This window comes from Dipteris shenzhenensis, chromosome 21, assembly GCF_047967505.1.
Source record: "Dipteris shenzhenensis isolate YYH24624 ecotype China chromosome 21, Dip_SZ_1.0, whole genome shotgun sequence".
In the NCBI taxonomy this organism is placed as follows: Eukaryota; Viridiplantae; Streptophyta; class Polypodiopsida; order Gleicheniales; family Dipteridaceae; genus Dipteris; species Dipteris shenzhenensis.
In genome coordinates, this window is record NC_141616.1 from 39,347,219 (window position 1) to 39,371,440 (window position 24,222).

The 24,222-nt window shown below is 42.2% G+C and overlaps 1 protein-coding gene across 2 annotated transcripts in view; it reads right to left on the reverse strand.

Annotated features, from left to right (window-relative positions):
* Positions 1 to 19,075, reverse strand: part of LOC147888839 (ubiquitin-conjugating enzyme E2 22-like) — a 41,548-nt gene extending 22,473 nt beyond the window's left edge. The window contains exons 1-2 of one of the 2 annotated variants that reach the window (XM_087392632.1): positions 18,733 to 19,075; positions 18,472 to 18,616 (exon numbers count right to left, since the gene is read on the reverse strand). In XM_087392632.1, coding sequence (XP_087248758.1) covers positions 18,472 to 18,616; positions 18,733 to 18,735 — 148 coding nt within the window. In that variant the 5' untranslated portion in view covers positions 18,736 to 19,075. The remainder of the gene's footprint in view (positions 1 to 18,471; positions 18,617 to 18,732) is intronic. The other variant, XM_087392633.1, reaches the window with a different exon arrangement.
* Between the last annotated feature and the right edge of the window lie 5,147 nt (positions 19,076 to 24,222).

A 24,222-nucleotide genomic window follows, 5' to 3' on the forward strand; every position in this document is an offset into this window, starting at 1 on the left:
GAAGCACCATCAAGGGGCCTTCCCGAAGCACGGGCTGGAGTTCATGTCTACGAGGGAAGTAGCATCGAGAAGCCTTTCCAAAACAGGCTACCAGGTGGGCTTCTAAAACCCTTGAGATGGTTCATATGGATCTCTATGGACCTACGACAATCCCATGCCTTTCTCCTTCCAAGCTAAGGTATAAGGGATTTTTCCACGTCTCTTGATTTTCTCTCTCTAGAGCACATATACGAAAGTCAATTATTCCCCGCATTTTTGCTGCTGCACATGTATCAAGGCAGTCCATACGGCTGTACGGACTGCAGGCGCTGATCCCGAGGTGGATGTACGACCTTTTGCGAGCTGTTTTGCTTCCCCTTCTCACGCAATTCGTCATCTTTCTCTCTCCTTCTCCTTTGTCTCACATCCCGATGCGTCTCCATAGCTGTTGAAAGCCTGTTTTGCACACATTTTGAGGCTGTATGAAGTTTATGGTGCTGATTTTCAAGGCTGGCTGCGCTGAATTCGAAGCTGTCTACACTCATCTCAAGGCTGAACGCTGTTGGTCTTGCCTCTTTCTCTCTTTCCAAGCGGAAGACTCTCTCTCTGTTAGCCCTTTCCTCCATTGCTGGTTGATTCTGAAGCTTCTTCTACAAGCTGGGGCCTAGACAGAGGATAGGAGCGCTTACAGAGGTCGCCCCTCTTCCATAGACAGCTGTTGCAGTACTTTCAATTCTTTTGGATGTTTTGAACATGGGTACCCTTCCCCATTGAAGTTGGATTGTTTTTGAAGTTATTTGCCGTTGCTTTGTGATTCAAACTACTCTGGTGGCCATTCTGGGTCGTGGATAGAGACCTAGGCACAGAGGGTGTGCCCAAAGTGGAATTAGGAGCTATTGCTGTAAATTTTTTCCTGTTTTCAGTCACATGTGCATTTTTCGGGATTGATGCTATTGCATTGTTGCCTTGAGGGACTGAGCACTTGAATGGCCAAACACTCTTCGGAACGCTGGATGCCTTGGGGAATGCAACGCCACTGAAACCGGCCTCTAATCACTCAGAGGGCAGTGGAACTAAACCTTTAATCACTTCAGCACTTATTTACACCTCACAAAGCATATATCACAACCATTAACCATTGCATGATCACCATTTGGCATTTACCCATTTGTTCACAAACAAAACCACTGAAAAAGGGATGGAGGCTAGAATGCCCCTGCTCAACAAACATAGAAAAGTGCATCCGATTGGCCCACAAACACTGAAAAATGCGAAAAGAAGCACTTTTGTCGCGAAGAAATGGGAGTTCTTGGGCTCAAAAGAAGCGTGCTTCAAAGAGGAATGCATTGAGAAGGTTTTGGAGAAGTTTCACCGTCGGAAAGTCCTCCAAAACTGAGAAAAACCAGTCAACCAGCGTGTGGGACCACTCGAAATTCAACAAAAAGCTGTAGCTTTGCAAGAGGAGAGGCCCAGGAGGCTGTAGAAGCAAAAAGGTCCAGAAAAAGCCACTTTTGCAAATTCGACCAGCAAAAGAAGTGCTCAACTCTGCCCGTTCTACCAAACGCACAGAGGGAAAAGCATATCACTGCGAAGGAGAGGTAGAGGGGAAGCCGTCGAGGAATCCAAACGGAAGTCGAGGAATCCAAACGAGTGAGGAGTTATGAAGAAAAACGAAAATCAGCTAAAGGAGGCTGAAAAACCAGTCCAAAATCTCAACAAAGGGAGAAGATGAGAAAGAAAACCACACATGTGAAGTTTAGAAGACCTAGGAAGGTCCACGAATGGCAAAGGACCATGTAGAAGGCACTAGAGCCACCTGGAACTCTAGGGGGGCCACTGAAGGTACATGGCCCTCTAGGGGGCCCATTAAAAATGCCACATCATCATTTTCCAACAACCACTCTTTTAATTCCTTGGAATGCCTTTGGGCCTAGGGATTAATTACGCTTGTGTGCTAGGCACCATGCCACGTTTAATTACACATTATTAAGCCCATGCTTAGACTTTTAAAACCAAAGTTATCACGGTCTTGTAGTACATTAAAGTACTTAGAATTTCACATCCCCGTGACATACCCCTCTCTTGAAACAACAAACCACAGTTTGCTGCCCCAAAACACAGGAGCGAGCATGAAATATACCATGAAAGAGTATACAAGAAAGCCGCAGCTATAGTATACAAAGACAGTGAAAATAGGGCTAGGAGAGGCATGCATCCATCCATATATACTGCTCAAAATCTATGTGATCCTCGACGATCAATAGTCAAGATGCATCAATATCATGAAGTCTCACAACAGAAATACTATCAGCCCAGTATCTCGGATGAAACATACAGTGTCATCAAGCGACCTCATGAAATCACGGTGAGCCCATCTGTATTGAGAGTGGAGGTGCTACCTTCCTCTCGAACACCAGGTAATGCTCCAGACGCTCGCTCTACTGAACTACCTGTAGGAGCCTGGACCGCAGTCGACTCTAACTAGAAAGCATCAAGGTAAAGCTGCAATATCCCACGTGAATCTGCCAGTTCACCTTCCTCCATCCATTTCGCATCAAGTGATGGGTAATTTTGAAATTTTACCAGGTAGTGACGGATAACTTTACCCTTGAGCTTTCTATCTCTGTGTGCCAGAATCTGCTCTGGGACCAGAAGTTCATCCTGTTCTTCCACTTCAGGCTGTACCTCATCAGGTAAATCCTCGAGAACATCTCCATGATATTGCTTTAACAAGCTCACATGAAAGGCATTATGTATCTTCCAATGCGGAGGCAACTTGAACCTGTAAGCTACCTCGTTTATCTTTTCCAGAAACCTGGAAAGGACCATAGTAACGCATGTTCAGCTTTGTGTACAACCTTTCCTTGCCTTTCTTATTTTTCAGCCTTGCCTTTTGAAAACGCAGAAAAACCCAATCACCTTCTATGGATACCAATTCCCTGCGGTGCTTATCTGCTGCTCTTTTCTGCTTGTCCTGACTTCTTTGCAATGCATATTTGATCTTCTTGTAAGCCTCTTCAAGGCTTTCCACAAAACGATCAGCTTCGAAGATTTTCTCTTTTGTATGCAAAATGGGAGGTATCTTCCTAGCACCGTCCACTATTTAAAAATGTGCTTTACATGTGGATGTGTGCACCGTATTATTGTAAGCATATTCCAGCAAAGGAAAATAATGCTCCCATTTGCTTTTGTGGTCTAAGACATAGCATTTAAACATATCCAAGATGTAGAAACACGTGGGATAGAATAGATGCATCTTGGAAGAGGAGTGAGAGCACAAGATGTAACCAAAAATCTTATTCACTATTGATTGTGAGAGAGGTGACTCTCTTATAGAAATGGGGAGAAGGTGGTCTAGATCAAAGGCACCTTTCCTACATCAGTGGCAATCAGCCCCTACATCAGTGGGACTGGCCTAAATCAAAGGAACCTCCCATGTGGGGGCCTTTGGCTTACATCATCACTTAGGTCACACACTAGACACATCATAGCACTAGATGTGCCTCTACAACACGCACACACACATGTGACTCCCCTAGATGCACACATGCACCATAGAGCAAGCCCTTGATCACACTTATCCCAACATACCCCCCCTCAAGGGTTTGCCTCTTGCAATGTCAAGGATACATCTAGTCTCATAGTTTCTCATGCCATCTCATGGTGGTCAAGGATAAATCTATGGCTAGGATCTCATGCTAGCAAGGGTTCCCAAGGGTGTGAGGTTCACAAAAATGGGATAGGCAAAACACATATCACATGGCCTACATCATATGGTGACCAGAGGTGATTTACAAAAGACAAAACATATGACATTCTTTTTGGAGTACTACTCCAGGCAGAGAACCTCAAAATTTGACCAAGTGATGATAAACAAAAATTCAAAAGACAAAGTGCTCAAAAAGCATAGTCTTTATCTTCTACCACCAAGTTTGATTCTTCATTTGCTGATGGAGTTCTTCCTTCAGCCAGATTTGCTTTGTTGTTGAAGTAGCCCTTCTTCACAAGAAATGCTTCATTCTCTTTGGAGTTGTTGTTCTTCATGGAATAACACATTCCCTTTTCCAATTGTAGCCAAAGGAACTTAATAAGCAAGATATATTTGAAGCATTTCCCTTGTGCACCAAATACTTTGTGAAGATGATCCCAAGCTTCATGTGAAGTTTCAAAGCCATCAATGTGGTGAATGTATGAGTCATTTAATCCCAAAGCAATGATAGCAAGAGTCTTCTTGTCTTTGATCAACCAATCAGCTTCTTCTTTTGTAGGCTTCTTTTCCTTTCCATTCACAACATTCCATATTCCCTTTTTCATAAGCACAAACTTAGCTTTCGTTTGCCAAGTATGGAAACTAGTTCCATCAAACTTCTCTACTTGCTCGGGCTTAGTCATGTTTACAATTCAAGTACTCATCAATCATGGTCAAAGAGAATCACATAGTCATCATTCTAAATGCAAAGTATAAGGACACTCATGAGTTCCATGACTGAGTTCTACTACTCAAGTACAAGCAAAACAATGAAAATTTGCAGTAAATAATAGAAGCCCTAAACTTATGGTGATTGCTCAACACCCTTTGACCAGAATATGAAGAATTCTGTCAGCAGAGACCAAGGTAGATTGGAGGCCGCAATTCGCATAGCTCGTAGCTCTATTCAAGGGGATTTTTATGCAAAAATAAAGGCCTTATACTAGAGAAGGTCCTTAACCAAGAAAGCACGCAATGTTGTGCGAAGTCGCCATAACCAAGCTTAGCAAGTTTGACTGGTTTTTTGTCTGTTTCTCCTCAAATACTTGACCAAACGGGCTCAAAATTCACCAGCAGCTTTCTTGTAGCGTCGCCCAACTCGTGCTCAGAGGAATTTGGAAATGAGTGACCACAGAGGCGGAATTACGCGATACATCAGCGGACTATTTTCTTGTTGGCACAGGTGATGGAGGCACAATTTCGTAACAAGCTTCGAGCTGAAGGTGCGCCCTACAGAGATTGTTCTACAGCACAAAGGGCTTGGAGAATGGTGAAACGACAAGGGAGAACAAGCTCTCACAAATTTGGGGAAGAAATGGTGAAGATGGTAGAAGCTTGAAAAAGTCTAAGAATTCCTACTAGGGAGCATCTAATGCTAGGCTAAGCTAGATCTAGAACCTAAAGCTCTGATACCAAATGTAGAAACACGTGGGATAGAATAGATGCATCTTGGAAGAGAAGTGAGCGCACAAGATGTAACCAAAAATGTTGTTCACTATTGATTGTGAGAGAGGTGACTCTCTCTTATAGAAATGGGGAGAAGGTGGCCTAGATCAAAGGCACCTTTCCTACATCAGTGGCAATCAGCCCCTACATCAGTGGGACTAGCCTAAATCAAAGGAACCTCCCATGTGGGGGCCTTTGGCTTACATCATCACTTAGGTCACACACTAGACACATCATAGCACTAGATGTGCCTCTACAACACACACACACACACACACACATGTGACTCCCCTAGATGCACACATGCACCATAGAGCAAGCCCTTGATCACACTTATCCCAACACAAGATGGTAGAGTTTTCCTGCTCCGATTGTCCATCAGACTGAGGGATGAAAAGATGACGAAAAATTCAGCGTAGTGCCCATATTTTCAAACAGCCCTCTCCAAAAGAGGCTGGTCATCCTCGGATCTCTATCACTGATTATGGATTCAAGCATCCCATGATACTTGAAGACATGCTGCAGAAACAATTTGGCCATTTGATCTGCTGTAATTTTCTTTCTTACTAGCACAAAGTGGGCTTGTTTGCTAAGCCTGCAAATTATTGTCCACAATCCATCATGTCCAAAAGGAGTACGTGGAAGATCAAACACAAAATCCATAGCTATGCTTTGCCATGGTCTATCCGGAATTGGCAAAGGGTGTAACAACCCAGGTGCCTTCTACCTGTCAAACTTTACTTTTTGACAAGCCATGCATGTTCTCACATATTCTTCCACATCTTTCCTCAAAGATGGCCAATAAAAGTATTGCTCCACTGCTGTAATTGTTGCTGTAATTCCCCTATGTCCTGCATATGGAGGAGCATGACTTTCCATTATGACTTTCTGTCGCATTTGATCAGTGACACAGAGGAGTCCATGCATCAAAATGAAACCCTCTTTCAACATATAGTGACCATGCCTTTGACCATAGAAAGCTGATCATAAATAGTTGAAAAATCAGCATCATTAACATACTGATTCATCACATCTAACACATTGTTGTAAGCAATGCTCATTGCTGAAACACTGGGTTTCTTGGAGACTGCTTTAGGCTGTGGTTTCCTAGAAAGTGCATCAGCAACGACATTTTTGTTACCCGGCACATGTACAATTTGAAAATGAAACATTGAGAGGAAGTTAGCCCATCTCATGTGCTTTTCAGATAATTTTCTCTGCGTGAGAAAATATCTAAGTGACTGATGATCTGTCTGCACATAAAAATCAGCTCCAAGAAGGTAATGTTTCCATGTGGTCAAAGCATGTATCACTACTAACATTTCCTTCTCGTATGTCTACAAGTACAATTCAGCATCTTTGAGAACTCTACTCTCACATGCAACCACTTTGCCATCCTGCATCAAAGTGCCTCCTGTGCTGTTCCCACATGCATCACGAGTTGCAAGATCTGGCAAGATAATAACGGGTTCAAAACACAACTTTTGCTTCAGCTCTTCAAAAGCTGCATTTTCCTTTGGTCCCCACCGAAACGGTACAGCTTTCTTCTGTAAAGCATGCAAGGAAGAAGCAATTTCTGCAAAGTGCTTTATAAACTTCCGATAGTATGAACACAACCCAAGGAGGCTTTTGACTTCATGCAGATTTTTCAGAATTGGCCAACTCCTTATGGCCTCAACTTTTGCAAGATCCATCTTGACTCCATCCTTTGACACTATATGACCGAGAAAATGAATCTCATGCATAAAGAACTCACTTTTCTTGGTGTTTATTAACAGCTTGTGTCTTTTCAACTCTTAAAACACAATAGTGAGGTGTTTCCTGTGCTCCTGCTCATTTTTAGAGAACACAAGTGCCTCATCTGCAGTTATAGACATGATGGCTCTAATTGTTGGTTTGCTAAAAATAAGATGCAGAAGTGAATCAGGTCATCTCAGTCTTTTTCATTTCCTCTTCATCATGTGCATGTGGCAAACTCCTAATCACATCTAGAAGAAATCCTGCGGAAGGTTCCTATCATCTAACCTATCTCTTTTCTTGAATGGGTAATCATAAGAGCGGTGTCCCTCTCCTTTGCAGATAAAACATTTGTTTTGCTCCATGAGTGACTTTTTCTCTTCATTAGATAACTTGGTACGGGGCTGTTTATTAGGCTGTCCACGCCTTTGACCAACTTTGATTGGGCTTTTCCTCCCTTTTGAAACCGTCGTTTGCCATAATTTTTATTTTCAGATTTGATGTCCTTATCCTGGTGTTTGGCAGCCCGTTTGCTGTCTTCTTTCTTGCTGTCCATAAAGCCCAAATTCTTCTCCTGCATCCATGCATATGCTGTCCTTGCATTCTCAATTAATTGAGTCATAGAACCCACCTTGGTTTTGATGCAATAATCACGTAGCTCACTAGGCAATCCACAACAGTACCTCTCTATTTGCTCTTTCAAAGAAACATGCCTGTAAGAGCTCAATGGCAGCAAAACATCCCAAAACCTCTGGGTGTAATCATCAAGATTCTTGCAAAGTTTGTATGACAAGTCATGCCAGTGTGAAAGTACTTCAACTTCAAAAGTTGGAGTAAGCCAAGTAGAAGAGAACACTTGCTTAAATTCCAGCCAAGTAGCAGGTGCATCTCCATGAAGCATAAGGTTGGTGTACCACTTAAGTGCATTGCCTTTCAAAAATGTGGCAACCTTCCTCATCTTGGATGCTTCTGTAAACAAACCCCCAAGAAATGCAACATCAAACTGTTGAAGGAATGTGAGGGCTTTGTACCTGTCCTGTACTCCATTATATATCTCAAACTTAACATGAGAACCACCATCTTTAAATTCTTTATATGCATTTGACATTGGCTGTCCCAAAGATGGCTGTATTTTTGCAGCATTTCCTTCACTAGGGAGAGCCATGCTTGGTTGAACATTAGACATGGGAGCATATGATGTGGCTTGCATGCCTGGTTGCATTCCCACATTGTCATACATTGCTTGCTTTCTATGCCCATGCCCAGTTGGCGGTGAAATCAACATCGCATCAAAGATAGAATCTGTACCAAAATATTCAGGTTGCTGCCTCAAATATGGCTGAGGTGGTTGAGCCACATTTATGGACTGCACATTATTATTTTGAGAGTAGAAGTACCCAAACCAAGGCCTTGTGCTGGCTGCTCATACTGTTGCACTGGCTGTACTTTTTGTACCTCTTTCTCAAGTGCTCTTTTGGGGGATTCCTCTCTCTTGGAAGTCACTTTCTGAGTCATTTTTTATGGTTGTCCCTCATGGGAAACTGATGCATGAGTGTGCGGTCCACCATGAGAAGCTGATGCATGTGTGTACTCACTCTTTCTATGCTTGTGCTTTCTTGATTTCTTCTTCTTCTTGGCATTTGTTTGCACAATCTGAGCCAAATTTTAAGTCAGCTGAGTCAAAGCAGTCACTGCACTTGCAAGCTGTGCATTCAACATAGTAGCATCATCTGACTCCCTGCTAGAACTAGTATCACCATTGAGCTCAGTTGTAGCTTCATGTGTGACCTACTCAAAAGGCATTTGTTGTGCTCCCTGCAACTTTACACTAGCTGGATCATTAAGGCTTACCTGCCTTCTCCTTTGAGGAGTTGTGGAGCTATCTTGCTCATGGGTACTCACCATGTTTATGGTTGTAATATTCAGCTGTCAAAAAGTGCAGCAAAGATATCCTTCCACCAAACTACCAAGACCCACCTCTTGAGGAAGAGTGTGGTATCCCGGCAATGGATCCAATGAAACCGGCCTCTAATCACTCAAAGGGCAGTGGAGCAAAACCTTTAATCACTTCAGCACTTATTTACAGCTCACAACCATTAACCATTGCATGATCACCATTTGGCATTTACCCATTTGTTCACAAACAAAACCACTGAAAAAGGGATGGAGGCCAGAATGCCCCTGCTCAACAAACATAGACAAGTGCACCCGATTGGCCCCAAACACCGTGGTGCCCCTTTCGGTATTTCTTTATAATTCACAATGAAATGATTACAAGTTACATCTGGGAGACCTTCCCTGCAACTGAGCACGCAGCCCCAATTCACTAAGCCTTTAAAGGCTTTCAACCATAGAACACCATCACATAAGTGCACTTGACCCATAGGCTCAATCCAAAGGCATTCTCTTTTCCGAGTGCAATTCCATTGGTTGTCCAGATGCAATCACACTGCACCCCAGCTACACTCTCTTTGAGTGGTTTCCGGATGATTCACAAAGCTTTTCAAAGCTCCAAAATAAAATCAACAAAGTACCCAACCAAAGAATGACTCATGTAGCACTGCCTGGGCACCTATGAACCAAGAAAGAGGCGGCGCACGAGGCCAACCAATAGCTTATGGCAAAAAGAAATTGCAGCAGCAAAATCACAACTCACCAAGCCCTGAAAACTCGAACCAAGTCCTCAATCGCCAAGAGGACATAGTAGCCAATGCCCAATTGCATTCTCAGCCAAAGAGGAGTGCAAAGGCTTGAAGAAAGAGCGTTTACAAGAGCCGACCAGCAAGAATTCCACTCAAAAATGCAAAAAGAAGCACTTCTGTCGCGAAGAAGTAGGAGTTCTTGGGCTCAAAAGAAGCGTGCGTCAGAGAGGAATGCATTGAGAAGGTTTTGGAGAAGTTTCATCACCGGAGAGTCCCCCAAAACTGAGAAAAACCAGTCAACCAGCGTGTGGGACCACTCGAAATTCAACAAAAAGCTGTAGCTTTGCAAGAGGAGAGGCCCAGGAGACTGTAGAAGCAAAAAGGTCCAGAAAAAGCCACTTTTGCAAATTCGACCAGGAAAAGAAGTACTCAGCTCTGCCCGTTCTACCAAACGCACGGAGGGAAAAGCATATCACTGCGAAGGGGAGGTAGAGGGAAAGCCATCGGGCCAAACGGAAGTCGAGGAATCCAAACGGGTGAGGAGTTATGAAGAAAAACGGAATTCAACTGAAGGAGGCTGAAAAACCAGTCCAAAATCTCAACAAGGGAGAAGATAAGAGAGAAAACCACACATGTGAAGTTTAGAAGGCCCAGGAAGGTCCGGGAATGGCAAAGGACCATGTAGAAGGCACTAGAGGCACCTGGAACTCTAGGGGGGCCACTGAAGGTACATGGCCCTCTAAGGGGCCCATTAAAAATGCCACATCATCATTTCCCAACAACCACTCTTTTAATTCCTTGGAATGCCTTTAGGCCTAGGGATTAATTACGCTTATGTGCTAGGCACCATGCCGCGTTTAATTACACATTATTAAGCCCATGCTTGGACTTTTAAAACCAAAGTTGTCACGGTCTTGTAGTACATTAAAGTACTTATAATTTCACGCCCCCGTGATAGCCACTCACAGTTGGTCACAGGTAGTGGAAATGCCTTAGCCTTGCCTTGGCAGTTGTCTATTCAGCCTCCCCGCACCAGCTTCTCCTCCGCCTCTCCCGTCGCCCTCCCTGAGGCTAGTTGTTGGAAACAGCTCCGGGCTGTGTACAAACTTTCTTTGCCAAAGGGATTAATGTTGGGCAGTGCCGAGTTTGTTTGTGGATTCCTAGAGCAGCTTGTCAGAGAATATTTGCTGATTTGGCTGAAAGCTTGCCAACGAATTGGTTTTGCTTATGGTTGTCAGTTTGGCCATGGACTATGCTCTTGGATATGTGCTGGATTTTGGATGCCTTGTGCTATGGAATTATGCATTGAGGCTGGATGCCATTGTAAGCCAGGGATTGACTTGTGTTGCAGGTTGTTGAATGCCTACCAGGATAAGATTCAGTTGGCCGGTTCTAGATAAATGCAAGGTAGTGACGTTGTTGTATTGTTTGCCTTTTGAATAAATTAAAGAAATGCCGAAAGGGGCGCCAATGATTTTGGGGCCAATCTAGTGTTGCACTCAAGGGCAATCTAGCTCCTAAATATTGTTTCAGTATGTGCTTGGCTTTGCGGGATCTATTTCTAAGTGGTTGTAATTGAATTGTATGCAAGTTAGTCATGGTTTACTGCCCTTTAGGAAAAAGAAGGCCGGTTTCAGTGGTTCCATTGCCGGGATATCACCAACTTTCTCAAGGGGGTGAGCCTGTGGTTGTTACTGGGACAGCTAGATCAGGAATGATACAGCCTGATTTGTGCTTGGATGATGTTGGGATGACAAACAACACCATGTTTCCCAAGAAGTGAGCCTGTAATTATGGTGGGAAGCAAGTCCTGTTTGCTGGAATGAAGCAATGGAATATTTACAGCCAAGAGAATTCAGCAAAGATGCTCTCCAAATGGTTGAGCAGGATGCATGAGAACAACAGTGTGCTGGATGGGAATGCATGTTGGGGCAGTTTTTGCAGCATTTGTGAAAGTGCCATGGTTGATGAAAGCAATTGTTGGCAAATGCATCAGTGGATCCTCCAATCAGTTCTGTCGTGCAGATGGTCACTGTTTGTGGAAGGAACAATTCGCAAAAGCATGAGGACAAAGAGGGACTGATTTGGAAGAGGATGCATAAAGAATTTGGGGCAAAACTGAGGACTGATTCACTGCTGTAAACTATGATGTTCAGCACTGTTTTACTGTTGTACATTTAGTCTTCACAGGGAATTGTGCCCTTGGAACAATTGGTGATGTGCCAGAAGATATATTTGGATAAATTCAGCCAGAAGAGGAATACCTGGTTGAGATCTTGCTTCCGGAGGTGTTGTTGGCACACAGATAAAGAACAGTCAAAGGTTGAGTTTCCTCCTCACTATCTAAAGATATTAGATGCAATGTAGATGGAGGAGGGTGAACTGGCAGATTTCACTCAGTTGATGCAGCTCTACCAGAGGTTTTAAAGTTTGAGTCGACTGCGGTTGAGGTTCCTTCAAGCTCAGCAGAGCGTAGGTCTGGAGCATTGCCTAGTGCTCGGGAGGGGGGTAGCACCTCCACTCCCTCATGATACAAACAGCTCACAGGATATGTAGAGGTGGCTTGGTGACAAAGCAGTCTCGCCCGAGGTACTGCTTGCTGACAGTATTTCTTCCGTGAGACCTCTACGATGAGTGTACTGATGTTGCATTGATCTATGGATGGTTTTGGTGGCGGACGTATGGTTTGCTATCCCGGGCTTTGCAAATCATGTATATGGAACACTAGTAAGGATAGCATATTGTCACAGGGACATGATGGCGAAGTGATTAAACTAACCGCCACTGAATTTGGCCTAGGGGTGCCAGGCTAGGGGCATTAATTAATGTCCAAAGGGGTGCCAAGTTAGGGGCATTAATTAATGTCCAAAGGGTATCTATGATTAAATGTGCAACAAGTGCAATTCCTAGTGCTATTAGCTTGGTTTCATTCACTAGGTTCATGTTTTAAAAAGTGACCCACTAGAGGTTCTATTCACTAGGGTCATGTCTTAAAAAGTGACCCCCTAGAGCCATTAAATTCCCACATCTAATTTGGCATGTGTCCTGAGTGTGTCATGCTTGGGCTGTATGCTTGACTTGTGGCGCCTGTATGTCTCATCTGGAAGCACATGGAATGTCCTGAAGCCCTACCCTATCCTATCCTGCTGTTCTGGGTCTTCATCCCTACCAGAGATTCTTTTTAGAGTGTGTGGCAGATTTGTGGAGCTCTCCCGTTGCTGGCTTAAGGCATTTTTGATGATTTCTCCGAGACATATCTTCTCCTGTTGGTGTTCCCTACTGTTTTATCATGGTCGCCTATCTCCTAGCTCCTATTTGGTGCTGTGCACACTAAAATCAGAGATTGCTATGGGCTGAAATCCTCAGTTTGGTGGACGACTTCATGGCAGTTTGGTTGCTGATTGCTGGTCGACTCTTCTTGCGACACTTTCTGGTGCTGGAAGGCAGTCAGGGATAGCCTCCTCCTGCCAGAGTCTATTAGCTGTTCGTCGACCATCTTTTGGGGCTGTTTCGAGCTGAAACAGGCTCCATTTGCTGGCCGTACTCTTGTCTTCTTCTCCTGGTGTGTGCATCCGCTACTCTTGCTGAGCTTTGGAAGGTTGGTTGCCCTGCCCGGAAGAGGATTGGGGCACTGGTTGTGTTATTCTCTTCTTGGGGGAGCAGTGGCAAGCCTTGGACTCAGTGAATGTGTGCTCTCCATTTGCTGTTTCATATTCCGCTGCACTCCCACAAAAGAAACCTATCGTAGTATCACACTCGCATCACCAGCATAAGAAGCAAACATGCCAAAGAGTTTCAATATAATGAAAATTCACATGAAAAAAAAAGTATAACTATTTCCCTTGGTGAACATTCATTCGAAAAGAAACTTCTGCATGTGTAAAACAGGCTTGTTTTTTCTTAATCTCATGCAACCTCTGTTGGATAAAAAGGAAAAGGAATGCCCAACACCCTTTCCTTCATAGTGGAAGAGCATCAATAACCATAGAACAAAATATGTAAGTTGTGGGTTTCAATTGACTAATCCTTAAATTAATTATTAAGAGTTGTGCTCTCTCTCTCTCTCTCTCTCTCTCTCTCTCTCTCTCTCATAAAAAAATCCAAGAAAGGGCTGGAAACAAGTGAAAGGCAGACGGAAACAGGTCATCGGGGATAAATCAGATGCAACCATGCTCGATTATGTTACCAAGTTGTACAATCACGCACATGCTACTGAAATGGGGAAGGAGGATCTGTCGGTCACATGCACTAGTCCTTTCAGCTTTGAAGACATTGAAGTTGGACTAAAGAAGATGGCTAATGGCAAAGCATCAGATCACATGAAGATACAGGCTGAATTTGTGAAATGGACAGGAGACCGAGCAAGAACATGGCTCTCACACATCCTAACACATGCCCTACACCATGGTTTTCCTCGGGAATGGCAAGAATCAGCCTTTACACAAAGGTGGAGACAAAATTCAATCACAAATTACAGAACTATAATGGTCAGCTCTACATTGGCCAAGCTCTTCAATACAGTGCTTGAAATGAAAATCAGCTCATGGGCAGAAGAGGCACAGAAAAGAGCCACCGGACAAGCAGGATTTCGCAAGGAGCACAGGACAGCCGACCACCTTATTACCTTGAGAGTCCTCATGGATGAATGCAGACTGAGAGGACACACTCTATTTTGTTGTTTTGTGGATTTCAAGAAAGCATTTGACACAAGAGGATTATGGAAGAGAATGCAAGAAATGGGAGTCCCTTTGGCCTTAAGAGTAGGCATCTCTCGCATCTATGAAAAGGTATTATGCCGACTCAAACAAACACAGGGTATGTCCGATGCGTTTGAGAGTAATATGGGAGTGAAGCAAGGCTGCCCTCTATCGCCCACCTTGTTTAAAATATGCATTGACCAACTGGAGGAACTCATCAATGAATCTGCAGCAGAGGAAGGGTTGCAAGGACCGCAATTGGGGCTTTGGACAGTGCTATTGTTGCTATACGCAGATGATGTCGTTCTTTTTGCATACGATCCAGAATCTATGCACAAACTTTTACAAGTGCTTAAGACTTTTTGTAGGGAAAGTGGGCTGCAAGTAAATGTCGGGAAAACAAAGATGATGGCAGTCTGTACCAATCAGCCAGAACATCCCCCTAAGATCACCTTTGATGGACAGATTATTGAGTATGTCAGCACCTTCAAATACTTAGGGATTGATATCCCGGCAGATCACAGATGGTGGCAATGTATACACAGAAGGATAGACACTGGCTGGGGGAAGTACTACCAGTTTGAGAATGATTGCAGGCACACCGACACCAGGAACTGGAAAATTCGAAATGTATTGTTTGATGCATATGTAGTGCAAACAGTATTATATGGAGTGGAAGTATGGGGAGGCAGCATTTCAGCCTCTACATGGAATGATATTGAGAAAATGCAAAAAACTTTCTTAAGGTGACACCTTGGTGTCAAACCCACTACTCCATACTCAGTACTTCTGTTGGAAACGGGAAGGAGACCAATTGAATTTCATGCATTGATCAGAGTTATGCAATATCTAATAGAGGTACAGCAAATGCAACCTGATAGGCTGCCTCATAAAGCATGGAAGGCCAGCACAAAGCTTCAAAAGAACTACAAAAGCAAGATCATCTGCACAGGATGAGCAATAGACATAAGAAAATGGTTCAGCAGATGGAAAGTGGAAGCATATTTGACCATGCCGCCTGCAAAGGTCAACATGCAAGATTTTCAACTGTCTTTACTGAGCACTTTGCAGAATCACTGGCTGACAAGCGAAAAGAGGGTAAAGCTGGAATATTATCAAGCCAACATAAATCCCACACGTTGGTCTACATATATGTCCATAGAGGCACATGCTCAGCCTTATATTAGCACACCTATCCCCCTTCTATATCACAGGAACATAGCCAGGTTCCGTACCAGATCTCATACATTTGCCATTGAGCAAGGAGCTTGGATACACCAGCCCAGACATGCTAGAGTCTGTACCCTTTGTGACATGCAAACAGTTAAGATGGAGGCACATGTAGCTCTACAGTGCCCCCGTTATGCACATATTAGGGAGGACTACCAGCAGATACTAGAGGACTCTGCTCAGTTGACATCAGTTCTCTCCACTGCCTCTCCGGCAGCTTTGGGATCTTTAATCACTCGTCTTTTTACTTGTCGTCAGGAACTCATAGACTCCTAACCCCTCTCCTTGAGGAGACTCTTTTTACATTTTATTGAGACGGGTCCCATGGGTCATTTTTTGGCCCCCCGAGGATGCTAATAAATTCTATTTCTACTTCTACTTCTCTCTCTCTCTCTCACGGCATCTAACACAACGTAAGAGGAGGGCTTTCCTCTCACACATGATGGATGAGGTGAGTTGATCTTTTCGAGGAGGTGACCCACTATTGCATGGGGGCTTCTATCTAAGGGAAGACTGCCTACTCTATTCACAGATTCACGTGTGTGGCACACATGTGAGATCGCTCTATGACGTCCTGATTCAAGCACTACCTGATATGTACACCCTCCCCAAGCCCACAACATGCATTTTGTTCACCGCACAAAATGTGCACGCTGCATTACATCGGCTTCACACTTGACGAGGCCAAGCCATAGGGGTTTGTGGACTAAACACTTTGAACATGGGCAAGAGGTCTTGGCCCCGGTCTTAGCGCAGTTGTTTAATCATGCAATATGCCACGGCTTTCCCCCTACTTGGAGTACTACCACTATTGTACCAATACACAAAGCAAGAGACCCCATGGACACCAAGAACTACTGCACACTCATAATTGGCCAGACATTGGCCAAGATTTACGGGTTGGTACTAGAGAGAGAGATCAGTGACTTCACAGAGGCACAAGGGCAGTGGACCTTAGGACAGGCTTAGTTCAGGAGACAACACTCTACTCTAGACTACATTTTCACCCTATAGGCCACCATCAAGAAGGCGAGATTGAGATCCCAGAAAGCCTACACTTGCTTTGTCGACTTTTGGAAGGCCTTTGGCATAGTCCTACATCTCGTATGATTACGAGGCTTCAGGGATGAAGATCCCAAGGGTCATGATATGGAGGGTGATAAATTTATATGAGACAGTCAAAGGCAGAGTGCGCGACCCAAGAGGTCTATGAAATTGGGTTGAGAGTACGATCGGAGTGAATCAGGGATGTCCCCTCTCACCGACACTTTTTGGTCTCTACATTGATGAGATCACGACCTTCATTCACAGCCTAGGGGGTGAGAGATCATTACTCATTGATTTGATGATGCAGATATTGTTATACCCTGATGATATCGTCCTTATATCCTCTTCACCAGTAGGACTCCAGAGGCACCTAGAGGCTCTAAAGATGTTTTGCACGGAGAGAGAGACTTGGTAGTCAGCCTTGGCAAGACCAAGGTCATGATTTTCAACAACTCAGGAGTCCATCGGCATAGGTTCACTCACCGAGGAGATTGTGCATAGTTTTCACGGGCTTTTCACGATGATCCACGCAGCTAGGGCACGACTCACACGAGGCCATGAGGCTCTAGCCCGACTCAAGCAACACTGCTTCCAAGAGCACTTCCAAGACCCCCCAACAAAGGGATGGATGTTTGATATACTAACTGAGACCGACAACCAATGTAGTACCCTTCTGGGACAGTGACCTCTCGGAGACTAACTGGAGGAGATTTGAGAGATTGCACGTGATTGTGGGTTCTCAGTGACTCAAAGTAAGCCCTCAGTCCCCAATCAAATAGTACAACCCTAACACCACTCTAGACTCATGCCATCTTTCAAATGGTGACATATCTTCACAAGGTTTGCGATCTACCTAATTGGAGACTACCGAGATTGGCCCTAGAGTCATCCAGACAACTAGAAAACAAAGGGGTCAGCACGGCTAGTATGCACGTATATCCAGATGGTTTGCCTGTCAAGATGTTAGATCTACTCCCGCTCTACACGTCACGAAAATTTTAACCTTTGTTTCCTTGGTACCCATTGATATTTGCAAGAGCATTTTGGCCCTAGTGGACACCATAGAGACCATCTTGGTGCATATTTTGTCTTGATTTCAATTATTTTTCATTGCTCAATAATATAGTTCTACATCTTATGACCTATCGACGTGATTTATCGTGTGGTCCAACTTTTAATTTGGAAGTACTTGTTGCAAAAAATCAGACTAGTATATCCTTTGCTCACCGATTCTAACAATGCTATCAGCATGAGGACTCTGCCTGTGCAAATAGCTCTCCGCTTTCTTCAGCACACACTCAACAGAGCCTCCTGGGTCCCTTATACTTTTCACAGCATTGAGATTTTTTTGGGAGTGGTGCTTTTGCCACGGTTAGTACCCTCTTCTCAACTCTTACTTCAATTTTTTTTTTTGCAAAGAAAACTTTTACTTCAATTAAGGAGAGCCATGTTAGTTGGATTCTCTCGTTTTTAAAATATCTTTAATTTGCCCTTATCAGACCAAAATTTTATCCATAAACGTGAAGTTTGTGCCTGCATCAATGATGCTTTATGGCTCGCAAGAACCTTGCAATTTGACGAAGTTGAGCACAGATTCGAAGCCAAGATCAGCTCTATTGCAAGCCAAAATACGCTATTTAAATATGACGTCATGCCTGTATGACAATTGACAAAGATTCGCACTCCAATTCAGTACCTCAGAATCAACATCCGCGGCACAAAAACCTCTTTGCAAGGAATATTCCATCGATGGGCCTTAGCTTCAGGGCACCTTCACTATGGACAGTATGGACTAAGGCTAGGAATTTAAGACCCATATTCTAGAGACAGTGGATGGTGCGAAACGGTTTTATCTGTCGATGCATGACTACACGGGCGAAAACCATGTCTTTCCACCAATGCACAAGGGTGCCGTTAAAATGCAAAGACAAGAGGAGTTGCCTACGTGGCCCATCGATATCAGCATGAATATTCGAAAAGTTATCCTCATTGACAATCACTCGTATGTCATCTAGTGGAGTCTCTTCAAGACTCCTCAATTCCCTTGCGAGCTCCTTTATTACTTTTGGAGGGAGATTCTCATTCGAAGCCTGTCCAGCAATCAGCAGAATAAGATGCAACGAGACCCATCAGGAGCATATCGAGAATTCTGGAAAAACACACAGAACTTCGACAAACTGCACCCAACAAAGGACGAGGGACGTACCATGCTCAGATTTGTCGAGAAGAGAGCCTGCTCGATAAGAACAACAATTGGGAACAGCCCAAATGTAGTGGCACGCTCACGAGCGTCTTCCAAGGGGAAAATTTACGAGTGAACTTACAATAAAGCCATGAGAAATCGAACACCATGTGAGTTCACTCAATGGAGTTTCGGTCACAGTCAAAGCTCCACAGCACGGAAATATCAGGTCCGGATATTGAAAATGTCCTGTTGTCCCCTATAGGTATATGCTTGCCCCCTCTTTCGGGCCAAGAATGTGGGTGGTTAAGAATTGAGCAAGCACATGGGTGAGTTGCTAAACAAAACAAGGGAGTACAAACTACTCGTGAGGAGTGCCTTAGATAGTAATGGAACACTCGATGGCCAGCTTGAACTAAAAAGGTGGGACACTTGTTCACAAAAATGAACGTAAAGCGTTGTTTAGAAGGCAGTGCTAACAACACAAGAGTGTCTTAAGCCCACCTCACGGCAATGAGTTCACATGGGAGAAACCAATGACTTTGTCCTCAAGGACTGACCTTCAAAGCGATGTCCAACTACTTTTTTGAACTAAGAGTTGGACCTGACTATCTCAGGAAACAAAAAAACTACGTCACACTCATTTATAAGATGCTCATCACCTTGACAAAGTAGATTATTAGCAAGTTGAATTTAATGTCGGAGAGGAGAGAACTAGCTCATTGCTAGAGGAAGCAGATGGAAGGGCATTATTTCCCTGCCCCCAAATATCTGTCTATGAAAGTTGATGCATAAATGGTCAAGAGTGCATGATTAACTAAGTAAATAAAATATTTTTCCCACTTTGTAAATCAGGGCTCGAAGACACCTTGCATCTAGATGTTAAGGAATGCCATCCCTCTATACTAATTGGGAGAAGAGTGTAAGGTGGTTAGTTGATGCAATCTATGCTCAAACCGATTAGCATTCTGACAATTATAAGATGACTTTTCTATAAAGCCTTGACCAGCCTAACGCTACTCTCGACATTTTGAGATGTGGCATTGGATTACTTAATATGACTAAAAGGCGCCAAGTTTTATGCTTTTTTCTCACCCCCACTTTGTAGTGTCTAGTTGCTACATTGTTGGTAATACATTGTACAAGGCCTTGTTGATGAATTGCCAAACATGCATGAATGAAGAGAACAACAAGAGGTTGTCATTTTCATCATAATGGAAACTGACATACATTGGTAACAACTTGGGGCAACTAATTGAGAGGTTTGAAATTATCATATTGCAATTATAAATAGAAGGACCATATGTATGTAGCTCAAGCTTTGTGGTATTTTCTTTCTAATGGTTATTCTTTCAAGCCAAGAAACACTAGTGGAGCCTTGCAAGGAGCTCTATGGCTTGCACTAAGACTAAAATTCTAGGTTGTGATGCAATTTATCAATAGTTGAAATAGGGAACCAACAATTTAGCACAAAACCAAAGAATTTGTATTTATCAAGGGTTTGGGGCTTGTAGTGATACTAGGCTGTTTGGTATGGCAATTGCTTTGTGAAATCTATAACATGAGATTGAACTTTGAAGGTTTTACTTTTATTAATAATCTAGTTATTGAGCGGCATAAGAGGTTGAAAGGGTTGGAAGGTAGGTTGGACAATATATTTTTTATTGACACATGTAAGTTTCTCTTGAGAGAAGATGCTAATCAGTTCACATAATTTGTGTCTTCTTCAACAATTGTTTGATTTGGAGCTAGCCAATAAACAATTCATCATGTTGAAGACTTTTCTCACTATAGCTTGAGGCCCAGTACAAATTGCCTTAAACAATTTTAACAATAGATATGAGTTGTTTCTATGCTTTGTAATTCACTCGCAAAATCTCTTGCAAGGTTCCAACATAGCGCCCTAGATTAAGTTGGCATCCCTAGCACTAGCATGCCCGTAATGTTCAAAGTTGGCCATTATTCCATGATCAAAACGTATTATGCTTCACATCCATCTTCTTTACTTAAAAGTGATAACTGTTTAATGCATTTGTTAGTGTGATAGCCTTAGAAGAAGCCAAAGAGGTCCAAAGTACTCTTGTAAGCATTCGATGTGATTTTCTTTACCTTTGTCTACTACTATTGTTGTCCCGTAGCTATTGAGGATACTTTGGAAGAAATCTCAAAGAAATAGCAGCATCAAGCTCAAGTTAAGAGCAAATACATTGACTTTGAAATCTAATTCTTCTTAAGCTTGCACTCAAATTTTTTGAGCTAAGTAGCATAAATTTAATGAAATATCCCAAGGTTTAGTTTTTTGAGCTATTAATGAGACATTCAATTCACATTTTTATTGTTTGATGAAGAGATGCTAGGTAACCATCCTACAATGAAGAAAGTTTTGGTTTCTTATAAGTTGATGCCGTATCAACAAGAGTATATTCAAGTCTCCTACATTGAGCACCCAATAGAAAGCAACAAAAATCAACTAGATTCAAGTTATTAGGTGATTTAAACTTGTTCTCCACGTAAAGAAATTAGCAACTTTTCAAGGTCTCTGGATTCTATTGTGTTCATGTCAAGTTAATTTCTTCTTGAATTAACCTTACACTTTTATCTTTTGGGTGTGATGGAGAGATGCCATTGTGATCTTTCATCAATCTCGTATGAGTTTTTGCCTTTACATGGGACATTTAATAAAGTCCTAATTTGCCCTATTTTTTAAAAAAATGGGAATAGCATAAATATAGCTATTAAAAATATATCAATATGTTTTCAAAAACAACATGAAAAATATGAGTGATTATGTTCATCAATACAATCAAGTAACGGTTATATTGGCATATGTTTTATGGTATGTGCTATATATAATGCATTTGTTTTTTTTATTAAAATGAATTTTGTTTGAAACTTTATAGAAAAGGGTGCAAATAGTAGTAGCATTTGAATCCCAATTTCTAGTCTAATGTTACAACATACAAATCTTAATCTGGAAAGACTTAAAGAATTTAGCTCCTTTCTTTGTTCTTTTGAACACAAAAGGCGGTGTGGACAAGAACTTCCCCCACATTAAAGTTGTCTTAATATAATTTTTCTTGATCCAAAAATTTGTGTTGAAAGTCTAACTCATTCAAATTTTCAATACACCGATTGGTTTCCTTGTGGCTCCCCAAATGCAAAGCATGTAAATCAATTGTTGATTTCTTTTTTACAATTCTTGGTATGCATATTTCTATTAGATATAGATCATTGCATGTACCTCCTGGGCAGAACATTTGATATATATGGTCTATTGTAGCCCATAGGTAGGAATCCAAACGTCACTAAAGAATATTAATTTTTAAGAATTAATAAACACCACTTATAATGGTAGATCTTTTAATAAGGGGTTATAATAGTACAACATAAGACCAATTACCTCATGTGATTCCATGCTTGGATTATAGTGTCTCCATGCTCAAAGTATTGACTCTCTCAAGGCAAGAAAATTATCTACGATTATACTTAGTATGGAGAATGCATCAATACAAAGGAATAAAACGTGTGGTAGATTACCTCATGCAATTCTATGGCATGATCTAGGCCTAGAGCTTGCAATATCTTATTCACATGCTCAAAATGTTGACTCTCCTAAGACAAGAATATTATATTGACAATAATCAAGAGTATAATTTTTCTTGTAATAAATGCATCTACATGAGAGATAATGGTCCATTCAATGTAAAAGATAAGATCATGAATCAATTCTTTAGCTAACCTCATTAAAATATAGAGCTTGCATTGGAGTTAAAAGATATTTTAATCAAAGAGTTGTCCTCTCTTGGAAACTTGACATCCGCAATGAGACAAGAATGCACTAAAAATATTATCTCAATTTTTAGTGAGTTAAAATAATGTGAAATAAGTCATATCATAAATGCAAAAGCAAAAAATATGTATCTCATGTTTTAATAAATTTAGGACACATAACTTTTATACTCTTGCAAATCATTCAAGTAAATAGCGTAATTGCATTAGAATATGAAGTATTTTCCTAGCTAATACAACACTTGTCAATGGAGATTAAAAATGCTCCAGTAATTTTGCCACTCCCTAGTTTATTGTGAATGCAATGAAATATATTATGTTACTTGTGAATAGGGGACCCTTGTTGATGAAAAATGGTATTAGAGAAATAGGGGGGAGGGGGAGGGATAAATTGGGGGGAGGTATAACACATGCCCCCCTTCTAGATTTCTCTCCAGAGCCTTTCTGAAGGATATAAAGCCTATCCCCGGCGGCCTTTTTTTGACTTTTGCATGTATCCATTCTGTCCGATTGAATCTTTTTCTATTGAAACCCTTGAGTCTTGCCTGATTGAAATCATTCGTCGCTCTATAGCTCAATTTGCAGTCAACTTTGAGTGGTTCAGCCAACCCCCAACCAACCTTCCATGGTGGGCATCGTGTTTCTCACCATCTAGAGTAGATTCCTGGTAGCATGCGGTGAGCAATTTGCTCATGCTCATGACCCATAGCCGTTGTTGCCTTGCAGGTGGAAATTCATTGTGGTCACCAAATCATGAATTTTGCTCTTTGAGTAATGGGTACCCAAATCTCACTTGCAAAGTTGATTCTTGAAGCAAATTAGGCCGTGACCTTGGAATATCATCCATTTACATGCTCACAATGGGCAAAAATTTGCCCCAGTTTCCCTCTTTGCTCAGTGTTTTGGGACAAAAAAAAATTGTATAAGGCCTTTGGGCTTCATACTTAACGATGATAAATAAAAGTTCATGCGTTTTTGTAGTTGTGGAATTTTCCAAACCATTTGAGTTGTGTGAATCATATGCGAATCCCGATTGTTGATATAAATCAGGCACAAAATTATGATTCAAATGCAACAAACCGCATGTAAAACTGCAAAGTTATAGATTTTTTCCCATTAGTGAATGAATGTCATAGTGAGAAAAAATAATCACATATGTCATGTCAAAACAAACTAAGAACTTGCATTTCTTCAAATGCATCATTCTTCACTTCTGCAATTTCACAATTTTCTTCATGTATACTCTCTTGCAAAACAAGAGAACTTTTGAGGATGATTTAGTATAAAATATAAGTAATCATAACCTAGATTTATCTTCTACTTATTGTCAAGTGGGAGCCTTCTTGCTATAGAGAGGCTATGATGTGTGAGGATAAGCGCAAGTGGGAGTATCCTATCCAATCAGAGATGAGTTCACTCATAAAGAATAAGACTTGGGACTTGGTTTCTTTGCCACATGGAAAGAATGCATTGCCATGTAAATGGGTCTACAAGATAAAGGTCACAGGCGATGATGTGCCTAAGTACAAGGCCCGTTTGGTTGCTAAAGGGTTCAAGCAAGAGAAGGGTGTGGACTTTTATGAGATATTCTCTCTAGTTGTGAAGATGACCACACTTAGATGTGTACTTGGACTTGTGGCAACAGAGGATATGGAGCTTATGCAGATGGATATCAAGACAACTTTCTTGCATAGGGACTTGCATGAGGAAATTTACATGGTACAG